Source organism: Hypanus sabinus, unplaced genomic scaffold (assembly GCF_030144855.1).
Source record: "Hypanus sabinus isolate sHypSab1 unplaced genomic scaffold, sHypSab1.hap1 scaffold_741, whole genome shotgun sequence".
NCBI classification, from domain to species: domain Eukaryota; kingdom Metazoa; phylum Chordata; class Chondrichthyes; order Myliobatiformes; family Dasyatidae; genus Hypanus; species Hypanus sabinus.
The window spans coordinates 196,151-208,192 of NW_026781592.1; the positions used below are offsets into that span (position 1 = coordinate 196,151).

The 12,042-nt window shown below is 62.0% G+C and overlaps 1 protein-coding gene and 1 long non-coding RNA gene across 11 annotated transcripts in view; one reads left to right on the forward strand and one right to left on the reverse strand.

Moving 5' to 3' along the window:
• The window catches only part of LOC132390025 (uncharacterized), a 51,146-nt gene extending 41,313 nt beyond the window's left edge, over positions 1–9,833 (reverse strand). Inside the window, exon 1 of the long non-coding RNA XR_009510755.1 lies at positions 9,520–9,833. This is a non-coding gene — a long non-coding RNA (uncharacterized LOC132390025). The remainder of the gene's footprint in view (positions 1–9,519) is intronic.
• LOC132390024 (NACHT, LRR and PYD domains-containing protein 3-like) overlaps positions 1–10,635 on the forward strand; it is a 72,598-nt gene extending 61,963 nt beyond the window's left edge. For 9 of the 10 annotated variants that reach the window (XM_059962605.1, XM_059962607.1, XM_059962608.1 and 6 more), the window contains 3 exons: positions 9,881–9,967; positions 10,123–10,293; positions 10,449–10,635. In XM_059962605.1, coding sequence (XP_059818588.1) covers positions 9,881–9,967; positions 10,123–10,293; positions 10,449–10,620 — 430 coding nt within the window. In that variant the 3' untranslated portion in view covers positions 10,621–10,635. The remainder of the gene's footprint in view (positions 1–9,880; positions 9,968–10,122; positions 10,294–10,448) is intronic. The other variant, XM_059962615.1, reaches the window with a different exon arrangement.
• Positions 10,636–12,042: the final 1,407 nt, after the last annotated feature.

Consider the following 12,042-nt stretch of genomic DNA (forward strand, 5'->3'; position numbering starts at 1 on the left):
TCCCCTTTCCTACCGTGGGATCTCTCTTCCCCGTCCCCCATTCTCCTGTGGGAATCTATCGTCCCCGTCCCCCAACATCCTGTGGGATCTCTCTGCCCCGTCACCCATCCTCCTGTGGGATCTCTCTGCCCCGTCTCCGTTCCTACCGTGGGATCTCTCGTCCCCGTCTCCCAACCTGCTGTGGGATCTCTTGTCCCCGTCCCCCAACCTCCTGTGGGATCTCTCTGCCCCGTCCCCCTTCCCCCATGTAGGATCCCCCTCCCCTTCCCCCTTTTGGGATCCCTGTCCCCCTTCCCCCCTGTGGGATCTCCCCCCAGTGTCCCCCTTCACCCCTGTGGAATCCCTCTCCAACGTCCCCCTTCCCCCTGTGGGTTCTACCTCCCGCCTCCCCCTCCCCCCACTGGGATCCCTCTCCACCGTCCCCCAGCCCTCGGTGGGATCTGACCCCCGAGCCCCCTGTTCACCTGTGGGATCGCCCTCCCACGTCCCCCTTCCTCCAGTGGGATCTCTCTGCCCTGTCCCCCGTCCACCTGTGGGTTCTCACTCCCCCGTCCCGCTTCCTCCTGTGTGATCCCTCTCCCCCGTCCCCCTTCCCCCTTTGGGATCCCTCTCCCCCGTCCCTCCTGTGGGATCTCTCTTCTCAGTCCCCCTTCCTCCTGTGGGATCTCTCTGCCCCGTCCCACTTCCCCCGTGTGGGATCCCCCTCCCCCGTCCAGCTTCCCCCCTGTGGGATCCCCCTCCCCTTCCCCCTTCCACATTTTGGGATCCCCGTCCCCCTTCCCCCCCTGTGGGATCTCCCTCCCGTGTCCCCCTTCACCCCTGTGGAATCCCTCTCCACAGTCCCCCTTCCCCCTGTGGGATCCTGCTCCCCCGTCCCTCTTCCACCCTGCGGGTTCTCCCTCCCGCCTCCCCCTTCCACCGTGTGGGATCCCCTTCCCCGTCCACCAACCCCCCTGTGGGATCCCTCTCCCCCGCCCCCCTTCCTCCAGTGGGATCACCCTCCCCCGTCCCCCTTCTCCTTAGGGATCTCTCTTCCCAGTCCCCCTTCCTCCTGTGGGATCACTCCTCCCCGTCCCCCTTCCTCGTGTGGGATATCTCTGCCCTGTCTCCCGTCCACCTGTGGGATCCCCCCTCCACCGTCCCCCTTCCTCTTGTGGCAACTTCCTCCCCCGTGCCCCTTTTTCCTTTGCGATCCCTCTCCCCGTACCCCTTCCACCCTGTGGGATCCCTCTCCCCCGTCCTCCTGTGGGATCCCCCTCCCCCGTCCCCCTTCCTCCTGTGGTATCTCCCTCCCCCGTTTCCCTTTCTCCTGTGGGATCTCTCTGCCCCGTCCCCCTTCCCCCTGTGGGATCCCCCTCCCCCGTCCCCCTTCCTCCTGTGGTATCTCCCTCCCCTGTCCCACTTCCTCCTGTGGGATCCCTCTCCCCCGTCCCCCTTCCCCCAGTGGGATCCCTCTCCCCCGTCCCCCTTCCCCCTGTGGGATCTCTCTTCCCAGTCCCCCTTCCTCCTGTGGGATTTCTCTGCCCCGTCCCAATTCCCCCGTGTGGGATCCCCCTCCGCCGTCCACCTTCCCCCCTGTGGGATCCCCCTCCCCTTCCCCCTTCCACATTTTGGGATCCCCGTCCCCCTTCCCCCCTGTGGGTTCTCCCTCCCGTGTCCCCCTTCACCCCTGTGGAATCCCGCTCCACAGTCCCCCTTCCCCCTGTGGGATCCTGCTCCCCCGTCCCTCTTCCTCCCTGTGGGTTCTCCCTCCCGCCTCCCCCTTCCACCGTGTGGGATCCCCTTCCCCGTCCACCTACCCCCCTGTGGGATCCCTCTCCCCCGCCCCCCTTCCTCCAGTGGGATCACCCTCCCCCGTCCCCCTTCCTCCTTAGGGATCTCTCTTCTCAGTCCCCCTTCCTCCTGTGGGATCTCTCTTCCCCGTCCCACTTCCTCGTGTGGGATCTCTCTGCCCTGTCTCCCGTCCACCTGTGGGATCCCCCTCCCCCGTCCCCGTTCCTCTTGTGGCAACTTCCTCCCCCGTGCCCCTTTTTCCTTTGGGATCCCTCTCCCCGTCCCCCTTCCACCCTGTGGGATCACTCTCCCCCGTCCTCCTGTGGGATCACCCTCCCCCGTCCCCCTTCCTCCTGTCGGATCTACCTCCCCCGTCCCCCTTTCTCCTGTGGTATCTCCCTCCCCCGTCCCCCTTCCTCCTGTGGTATCTCCCTCCCCCGTCCCCCTTCCTCCTGTGGGATCCCCCTCCCCCGTCCCCCTTTCTCCTGTGGTAAATCCCTCCCCCATCCCCCTTCCTCCTGTGGGATCTCTCTGCTCCGTCCCCCTTCCTCCTGTCGGATCTACCTCCCCCGTCCCCCTTCACCCCTGTGGGATCACTCTTCCCCATCTCACTTCCCGCTTTTGGGACCCCCTTCCCCCCAGTGGAATCTCCCTCCCGCGTCCCTCTTCACCCCTGTGGGATCCCTCTCCACTCTCCCCTTCCCCCTGTGGGATCTCATTCTCCCGTCCACCTTCCCACCTGTGGGATCTCCCTCCCGTGTCCCCCTTCACCCTTGTGGGATCTCGCTCTCCCGTCCCCTTCCGCCCTGTGGGATCTCTCTCCCCCGTCCCCTTCCCCCCTGTGGGATCCCTCTCTACCGTCCTCATTCCCCCTGTGGGATCTCCCTCCCACGTCCCCCTTCTTCCCGTGGGATCTCTCTGCCCCGTCATCCGTCCACCTGTTTGATCTCTCTGCCACGTCCACCTTCCCCCCTGTGGGATTTCTCTCCCCGTCCCCCTTCCTCCTGTGGGATCTCTCTCCCCCGTCCCACTTCCTCCTGTGGGATCTCTCTACACCGTCCCCCTTCCTCCTGTGGGATCTCTCTTACCCGTCCCCCTTCCTCCTATGGGATCTCTCTACCCCGTCCGTCCACCTGTTGGATCCTCCCCCGTTCACCTTCCCCTGTGGGATCTCGCACCCCCGTCCCCTTCACCACTATGGGTTCTCCAACCCGCCTCCCCCTTCCCCCCTGTGGGATCCCTCTCTACCGTCCTCCTTCCCCCTGTGGGATCTGACTCCCGTGTCCCCCTTCCTCCTGTGGGTTTTGCCTCCCACGTCCCCCTTCCTCCTGTGGGATTTCTCTTCCCCGTCCCCCTTCCTCCTGGGGGATCTCACACCCCGTCCCCCTTCCTCGTGTGGTATCTCCCTCCCCCGTCCCCCTTCCCCCTGTGGGATTTCACTCCCCAGTCCCCCTTCCTCCTGTGGGATCTCTCTACACCGTCCCCCTTCTTCCTGTGGGATCTCACTCCCCCGTCCCCCTTCCCGCTGTGGGATCCCCCTCACCCGTCCCCCTTCCTCCTGTGGTATCTCCCTCCCCCGTCCCCCTTCCTCCTGTGGTATCTCCCTCCCCCGTCCCCCTTCCTCCTGTGGGATCCCTCTCCCCCGTCCCCCTTTCTCCTGTGGTATCTCCCACCCCGTCCACCTTCCTCCTGTGGGATCTCCCTCCCCCGTCCCCCTTCCTCCTGTGGGATCTCCCTCCCCCGTCCCCCTTCCTCCTGTTTGATCCCCCTCCCCCGTCCCCCTTCCTCCTGTGGGATCCCCCTCCCCCGTCCCCCTTCCTCCTGTGGTATCGCCCTCCCACGTCCCCCTTCCTCCAGTGGGATCTCTCTGCCCCGTCCCCCTTTATCCTGTGGTATCTCCCCTCCCCCGTCCCCCTTCCTCCTGTGGGATCTCTCTCCCCCGTCCCCCTTCCTCCTGTGGGATCCCTCTCCCCCGTCCCCCCTGTGGGATCTCTCTTCCCAGTCCCCCTTCCTCCTGTGGGATCTCTCTGCCCCGTCCCACTTCCCCCGTGTGGGATCCCCCTCCCCCGTCCACCTTCCCCCCTGTGGGAGCCCCTCCCCTTCCCCCTTCCACATTTTGGGATCCCCGTCCCCCTTCCCCCCCTGTGGGATCTCCCTCCCGTGTCCCCCTTCACCCCTGTGGAATCCCTCTCCACAGTCCCCCTTCCCCCTGTGGGATCCTGCTCCCCCGTCCCTCATACTCCCTGTGGGTTCTCCCTCCCGCCTCCCCCTTCCACCGTGTGGGATCCCCTTCCCCGTCCACCAACCCCCCTGTGGGATCCCTCTCCCCCGCCCCCCTTCCTCCAGTGGGATCACCCTCCCCCGTCCCCCTTCCTCCTTAGGGATCTCTCTTCTCAGTCCCCCTTCCTCCTGTGGGATCTCTCTTCCCCGTCCCCCTTCCTCGTGTGGGATCTCTCTGCCCTGTCTCCCGTCCACCTGTGGGATCCCCCTCCCCCGTCCCCCTTCCTCTTGTGGCAACTTCCTCCCCCGTGCCCCTTTTTCCTTTGGGATCCCTCTCCCCGTCCCCCTTCCACCCTGTGGGATCCCTCTCCCCCGTCCTCCTGTGGGATCACCCTCCCCCGTCCCCCTTCCTCCTGTCGGATCTACCTCCCCCGTCCCCCTTTCTCCTGTGGTATCTCCCTCCCCCGTCCCCCTTCCTCCTGTGGGATCCCCCTCCCCCGTCCCCCTTTCTCCTGTGGTATCTCACCCCCCCCGTCCCCCTTCCTCCTGTGGTAAATCCCTCCCCCATCCCCCTTCCTGTAGGATCTGTCTGCTCCGTCCCCCTTCCTCCTGCCGGATCTACCTCCCCCGTCCCCCTTCACCCCTGTGGGATCACTCTTCCCCATCTCACTTCCCGCTTTTGGGACCCCCTTCCCCCCAGTGGAATCTCCCTCCCGCGTCCCTCTTCACCCCTGTGGGATCCCTCTCCACTCTCCCCTTCCCCCTGTGGGATCTCATTCTCCCGTCCACCTTCCCCCCTGTGGGATCTCCCTCCCGTGTCCCCCTTCACCCTTGTGGGATCTCGCTCCCCCGTCCCCTTCCGCCCTGTGGGATCTCTCTCCCCCGTCCCCTTCCCCCCTGTGGGATCTCCCTCCCAAGTCCCCCTTCTTCCTGTGGGATCTCTCTGCCCCGTCATCCGTCCACCTGTTGGATCTCTCTGCCACGTCCACCTTCCCCCTTTGGGATCTGACACCCTTGTCCCCCTTCCTCCTGTGATATCTCTCTGCCACATCCCCCTTCCTACCGTGGGATCTCTCTTCCCCGTCCCCCATTCTCCTGTGGGATCTATCGTCCCCGTCCCCCAACATCCTGTGGGATCTCTCTGCCCCGTCACCCATCCTCCTGTGGGATCTCTCTGCCCCGTCTCCGTTCCTACCGTGGGATCTCTCGTCCCCGTCTCCCAACCTGCTGTGGGATCTCTTGTCCCCGTCCCCCAACCTCCTGTGGGATCTCTCTGCCCCGTCCCCCTTCCCCCATGTAGGATCCCCCTCCCCTTCCCCCTTTTGGGATCCCTGTCCCCCTTCCCCCCTGTGGGATCTCCCCCCAGTGTCCCCCTTCACCCCTGTGGAATCCCTCTCCAACGTCCCCCTTCCCCCTGTGGGTTCTACCTCCCGCCTCCCCCTCCCCCCACTGGGATCCCTCTCCACCGTCCCCCAGCCCTCTGTGGGATCTGACCCCCGAGCCCCCTGTTCACCTGTGGGATCGCCCTCCCACGTCCCCCTTCCTCCAGTGGGATCTCTCTGCCCTGTCCCCCGTCCACCTGTGGGTTCTCACTCCCCCGTCCCACTTCCTCCTGTGTGATCCCTCTCCCCCATCCCCCTTTGGGATCCCTCTCCCCCGTCCCCCCTGTGGGATCTCTCTTCCCAGTCCCCCTTCCTCCTGTGGGATCTCTCTGCCCCGTCCCACTTCCCCCGTGTGGGATCCCCCTCCCCCGTCCACCTTCCCCCCTGTGGGATCCCCCTCCCCTTCCCCCTTCCACATTTTGGGATCCCCGTCCCCCTTCCCCCCCTGTGGGATCTCCCTCCCGTGTCCCCCTTCACCCCTGTGGAATCCCTCTCCACAGTCCCCCTTCCCCCTGTGGGATCCTGCTCCCCCGTCCCTCTTCCTCCCTGTGGGTTCTCCCTCCCGCCTCCCCCTTCCACCGTGTGGGATCCCCTTCCCCGTCCACCAAGCCCCCTGTGGGATCCCTCTCCCCCGCCCCCCCTTCCTCCAGTGGGATCACCCTCCCCCGTCCCCCTTCTCCTTAGGGATCTCTCTTCCCAGTCCCCCTTCCTCCTGTGGGATCACTCCTCCCCGTCCCCCTTCCTCGTGTGGGATATCTCTGCCCTGTCTCCCGTCCACCTGTGGGATCCCCCTCCCGTCCCCGTCCCCTTCCTCTTGTGGCAACTTCCTCCCCCGTGCCCCTTTTTCCTTTGCGATCCCTCTCCCCGTCCCCCTTCCACCCTGTGGGATCCCTCTCCCCCGTCCTCCTGTGGGATCCCCCTCCTCCGTCCCCCTTCCTCCTGTGGTATCTCCCTCCCCCGTTTCCCTTTCTCCTGTGGGATCTCTCTGCCCAGTCCCCCTTCCCCCTGTGGGATCACCCTCCCCCCGTCCCCCTTCCCCCAGTGGGATCCCTCTCCCCCGTCCCCCTTCCCCCTGTGGGATCTCTCTTCCCAGTCCCCCCTTCCTCCTGTGGGATCTCTCTGCCCCGTCCCAATTCCCCCGTGTGGGATCCCCCTCCCCTTCCCCCTTCCACATTTTGGGATCCCCGTCCCCCTTCCCCCCTGTGGGTTCTCCCTCCCGTGTCCCCCTTCACCCCTGTGGAATCCCGCTCCACAGTCCCCCTTCCCCCTGTGGGATCCTGCTCCCCCGTCCCTCTTCCTCCCTGTGGGTTCTCCCTCCCGCCTCCCCCTTCCACCGTGTGGGATCCCCTTCCCCGTCCACCTACCCCCCTGTGGGATCCCTCTCCCCCGCCCCCCTTCCTCCAGTGGGATCACCCTCCCCCGTCCCCCTTACTCCTTAGGGATCTCTCTTCTCAGTCCCCCTTCCTCCTGTGGGATCTCTCTTCCCCGTCCCCCTTCCTCGTGTGGGATCTCTCTGCCCTGTCTCCCGTCCACCTGTGGGATCCCCCTCCCCCGTCCCCGTTCCTCTTGTGGCAACTTCCTCCCCCGTGCCCCTTTTTCCTTTGGGATCCCTCTCCCCGTCCCCCTTCCACCCTGTGGGATCCCTCTCCCCCGTCCTCCTGTGGGATCACCCTCCCCCGTCCCCCTTCCTCCTGTCGGATCTACCTCCCCCGTCCCCCTTTCTCCTGTGGTATCTCCCTCCCCCGTCCCCCTTCCTCCTGTGGTATCTCCCTCCCCCGTCCCCCTTCCTCCTGTGGGATCCCCCTCCCCCATCCCCCTTTCTCCTGTGGTATCTCACCCCCCCCGTCCCCCTTCCTCCTGTGGTAAATCCCTCCCCCATCCCCCTTCCTCCTGTGGGATCTCTCTGCTCCGTCCCCCTTCCTCCTGTCGGATCTACCTCCCCCGTCCCCCTTCACCCCTGTGGGATCACTCTTCCCCATCTCACTTCCCGCTTTTGGGACCCCCTTCCCCCCAGTGGAATCTCCCTCCCGCGTCCCTCTTCACCCCTGTGGGATCCCTCTCCACTCTCCCCTTCCCCCTGTGGGATCTCATTCTCCTGTCCACCTTCCCACCTGTGGGATCTCCCTCCCGTGTCCCCCTTCCCCCCTGTGGGATCCCTCTCTACCGTCCTCATTCCCCCTGTGGGATCTCCCTCCCACGTCCCCCTTCTTCCTGTGGGATCTCTCTGCCCCGTCATCCGTCCACCTGTTGGATCTCTCTGCCACGTCCACCTTCCCCCCTGTGGGATTTCTCTCCCCCGTCCCCCTTCCTCCTGTGGGATCTCTCTCCCCCGTCCCACTTCCTCCTGTGGGATCTCTCTACACCGTCCCCCTTCCTCCTGTGGGATCTCTCTTACCCGTCCCCCTTCCTCCTATGGGATCTCTCTGCCCCGTCCGTCCACCTGTTGGATCCTCCCCCGTTCACCTTCCCCTGTGGGATCTCGCACCCCCGTCCCCTTCACCACTATGGGTTCGCCAACCCGCCTCCCCCTTCCCCCCTGTGGGATCCCTCTCTACCGTCCTCCTTCCCCCTGTGGGATCTGACTCCCGTGTCCCCCTTCCTCCTGTGGGTTTTGCCTCCCCCGTCCCCCTTCCTCCTGTGGGATCACTCTCCCCCGTCCCCCTACCTCGTGTGGGATCCCCCTCCCCCATCTCCCTTCCTCGTGTGGTATCTCCCTCCCCCGTCCCCCTTCCCCCTGTGGGATTTCACTCCCCAGTCCCCCTTTCTCCTGTGGTATCTCCCTTCCTCGTCCCCCTTCCTCCTGTGGGATCCCCTCCCCCGTCCCCCTTTCTCCTGTGGTATCTCCCTCCCCCGTCCCCCTTCCTCCTGTGGTATCTCCCTCCCCCATCCCCCTTCCTCCTGTGGGATCCCCCTCCCCCGTCCCCCTTTCTCCTGTGGTATCTCACCCCCCCCCCCGTCCCCTTTCCTCCTGTGGTATCTCCTTCCGCCATCCCCCTTCCTCCTGTGGGATCTCTCTGCTCCGTCCCCCTTCCTCCCTGTGGGATCCCCCACCCCCGTCCCCCTTCCTCCTGTGGTATCTCCCTCCCCCGTCCCCCTTTCTCCTGTGGGATATCTCTGACCCATCCCCCTTCCTCCTGTGGGATCTCCCTGCTCCGTCCCCCTTCCCCCTGTGGGATCCCCCTCCCCCGTCCCCCTTCCTCCTGTGGTATCCCCCTCCCCAGTTCCCCTTTCTCCTGTGGGATCTCTCTGCCCCGTCCCCCTTCTCCCTGTGGGATCCCCCTCCCGTGTCCCCCTTCACCCTTGTGGGATCTCTCTCCCCCGTCCCCTTCCCCCCTGTGGGATCCCTCTCTACCGTCCCCCTTCTTCCTGTGGGATCTCTCTGCCCCGTCATCCGTCCACCTGTTGGATCTCTCTGCCACGTCCACCTTCCCCCCTGTGGGATTTTTCTCCCCCGTCCCCCTTCCTCCTGTGGGATCTCACTCCCCCGTCCCACTTCCTCCTGTGGGATCTCCCTCCCCCATCCCCCTTCCTCCTGTGGGATCTCCCTCCCCCATCCCCCTTCCTCCTGTGGGATCTCTCTGCTCCGTCCCCCTTCCCCTGTGGGTTCCCCCTCCCCCGTCCCCCTTCCTCCTGTTGTATCTCCCTCCCCCGTCCCCCTTTCTCCTGTGGGATCCCTCTACCCCGTTCCCCTTTCTCCTGTGGGATCTCTCTGCCCCGTCCCCCTTCCCCCTGTGGGATCCCCCTCCCCCGTCCCCCTTCCTCCTGTGGGATCCCTCTACCCCGTTCCCCTTTCTCCTGTGGGATCTCTCTGCCCCGTCCCCCTTCCCCCTGTGGGATCCCCCTCCCCCGTCCCCCTTTCTCCTGTGGGATCTCTCTGACCTATCCCCCTTCCTCCTGTGGTATCTCCCTCCCCCGTGCCCCTTCCTCCTGTGGGATTTCTCTTCCTCATCCCCCTTCCTCGTGTGGGATCTCTCTGACCCATCCCCCTTCCTCCTGTTGGATTTCTCTTCCTCATCCCCCTTCCTCGTGTGGGATCTCTCTGACCCATCCCCCTTCCTCTTGTGGGATTTCTCTTCCTCATCCCCCTCCTCTACTGGGATCTTTCTTCCACATCCGCTTCCTTCTGTGTCTTTCCATCCTTTACCTTAGGTGATGTCTCTTCCTCCATCTCCCATCGACATTTCCCGATTCTCAAATCTTCCTCACTGTTTGACTTCTCCCCTTCACACCTGCCCTTTCCGACTGTCTCACGTCAGGAACACTTTTCTAACCATTAGGGAATGAGAGAGAATATGTGGAGTTTACAGGGTCACACCGACAGACGAAATTACTGACATTCGGTGAATTCATTGGAGCTGGGCAGTGAGGGACATTGACAGTGATGGGATCTATGATCAGTGAATTACTGAAGGGTTTAATGTTCCCTGAAATATCCGGGTGAGAGAAATGCCCTCAGACGGACGATTTTAATCACAATGTTCATCAATTTGTCTGTTTGTGTTTAGACTGAACGATAATAAACTGGGGGATTCAGGAGTGAAACTGGTGTCTGCGGCTCTGAGGAACCCGGAGTGTAAAATACAGAGACTGTGGTAAGTACCAGACTGTGGGAGATTGTGTTTACAGTCACTGGGTGTCTGACACTGAACATTAATGTGATCAGTAATTGTGTTACTGATAAACACTGGGGATTTGTACCGTCTCCTGTCTCTCTGTGTCCTTCACCCTCACTCTCTCTCATCTCCAGGCTGATCCGTGTCGGTCTCACAGATTCTGGTGCCGAGGATCTCGTCTCCGCTCTCAGTACAAACCCATCACTGACTGATCTGAACCTGAGTCGTAATAAACTGGGGGATTCAGGAGTGAAACTGGTGTCTGCGGCTCTGAGGAACCCGGAGTGTAAAATACAGAAACTGTGGTAAGTACCAGACTGTGGGAGATTGTGTTTACAGTCACTGGGTGTCTGACACTGAACATTAATGTGATCAGTAATTGTGTTACTGATAAACACTGGGGATTTGTACCGTCTCCTGTCTCTCTGTGTCCTTCACCCTCACTCTCTCTCATCTCCAGGCTGAGGTATGTCGGTCTCACAGATTCTGGTGCCGAGGATCTCGTCTCCGCTCTCAGTACAAAACCATCACTGACGGAACTGAACCTGGGATCAAACTCTCTGACAGACCGATCTGTCCCCGCTCTCCGCCGCCTCATACTGACCCACCCGAGTCTGAAGCTGATCCGGTGAGTGTTTGTGTTAATGTTCAATGTGATAAAATATCAGCGGATCCGTGGGTTTTCTGGTGATATTTGTCTGTGAGTGTTGTTGAAACATTAACCCCGGTCCCCTGTTACTGACACTGTTGTGTGATCTGTTTATTTCATCTTTATTCTCCCATCTGTTTCAGGCTGGCGGGGAATCCGTTCAGTGAGACCGGGGAGAAGGAACTGAGATCTCTACAGGAACCCAGACCCGGACTGATGGTGGATCTGTGAACATCTGAATGTGGTGAATCGGTTCAGTTGGACCCGGATGAAGGAACTGGGATCTCTACAGGAACCCAGACCCGGACAGGGAGTAGATCTGTGAACATCTGAATGTGGTGAATCGGTTCAGTGAGACCGGGATGAAGGAACTGAGATCTCTACAGGAACCCAGACCCGGACTGAGAGTGGATCTGTGAACATCTGAATGTGGTGAATCGGTTCAGTGAGACCGGGATGAAGGAACTGAGATCTCTACAGGAACCCAGACCCGGACTGAGAGTGGATCTGTGAACATCTGAATGTGGTGAATCGGTTCAGTGAGACCGGGATGAAGGAACTGAGATCTCTACAGGAACCCAGACCCGGACTGAGAGTGGATCTGTGAACATCTGAATGTGGTGAATCGGTTCAGTGAGACCGGGATGAAGGAACTGAGATCTCTACAGGAACCCAGACCCGGACTGAGAGTGGATCTGTGAACATCTGAATGTGGTGAATCGGTTCAGTGAGACCGGGAGGAAGGAACTGAGATCTCTACAGGAACCCAGACCCGGACTGAGAGTGGATCTGTGAACATCTGAATGTGGTGAATCGGTTCAGTGAGACCGGGATGAAGGAACTGAGATCTCTACAGGAACCCAGACCCGGACTGATGGTGGATCTGTGAACATCTGAATGTGGGGAATCGGTTCAGTGAGACCGGGATGAAGGAACTGAGATCTCTACAGGAACCCAGACCCGGACTGAGAGTGGATCTGTGAACATCTGAATGTGGTGAATCGGTTCAGTGAGACCGGGATGAAGGAACTGAGATCTCTACAGGAACCCAGACCCGGACTGATGGTGGATCTGTGAACATCTGAATGTGGTGAATCGGTTCAGTGAGACCGGGATGAAGGAACTGAGATCTCTACAGGAACCCAGACCCGGACTGATGGTGGATCTGTGAACATCTGAATGTGGGGAATCGGTTCAGTGAGACCGGGATGAAGGAACTGAGATCTCTACAGGAACCCAGACCCGGACTGAGAGTGGATCTGTGAACATCTGAATGTGGTGAATCGGTTCAGTGAGACCGGGATGAAGGAACTGAGATCTCTGGAGGAACCCAGACCCGGACTGAGAGTGGATCTGTGAACATCTGAATGTGGTGAATCGGTTCAGTGAGACCGGGATGAAGGAA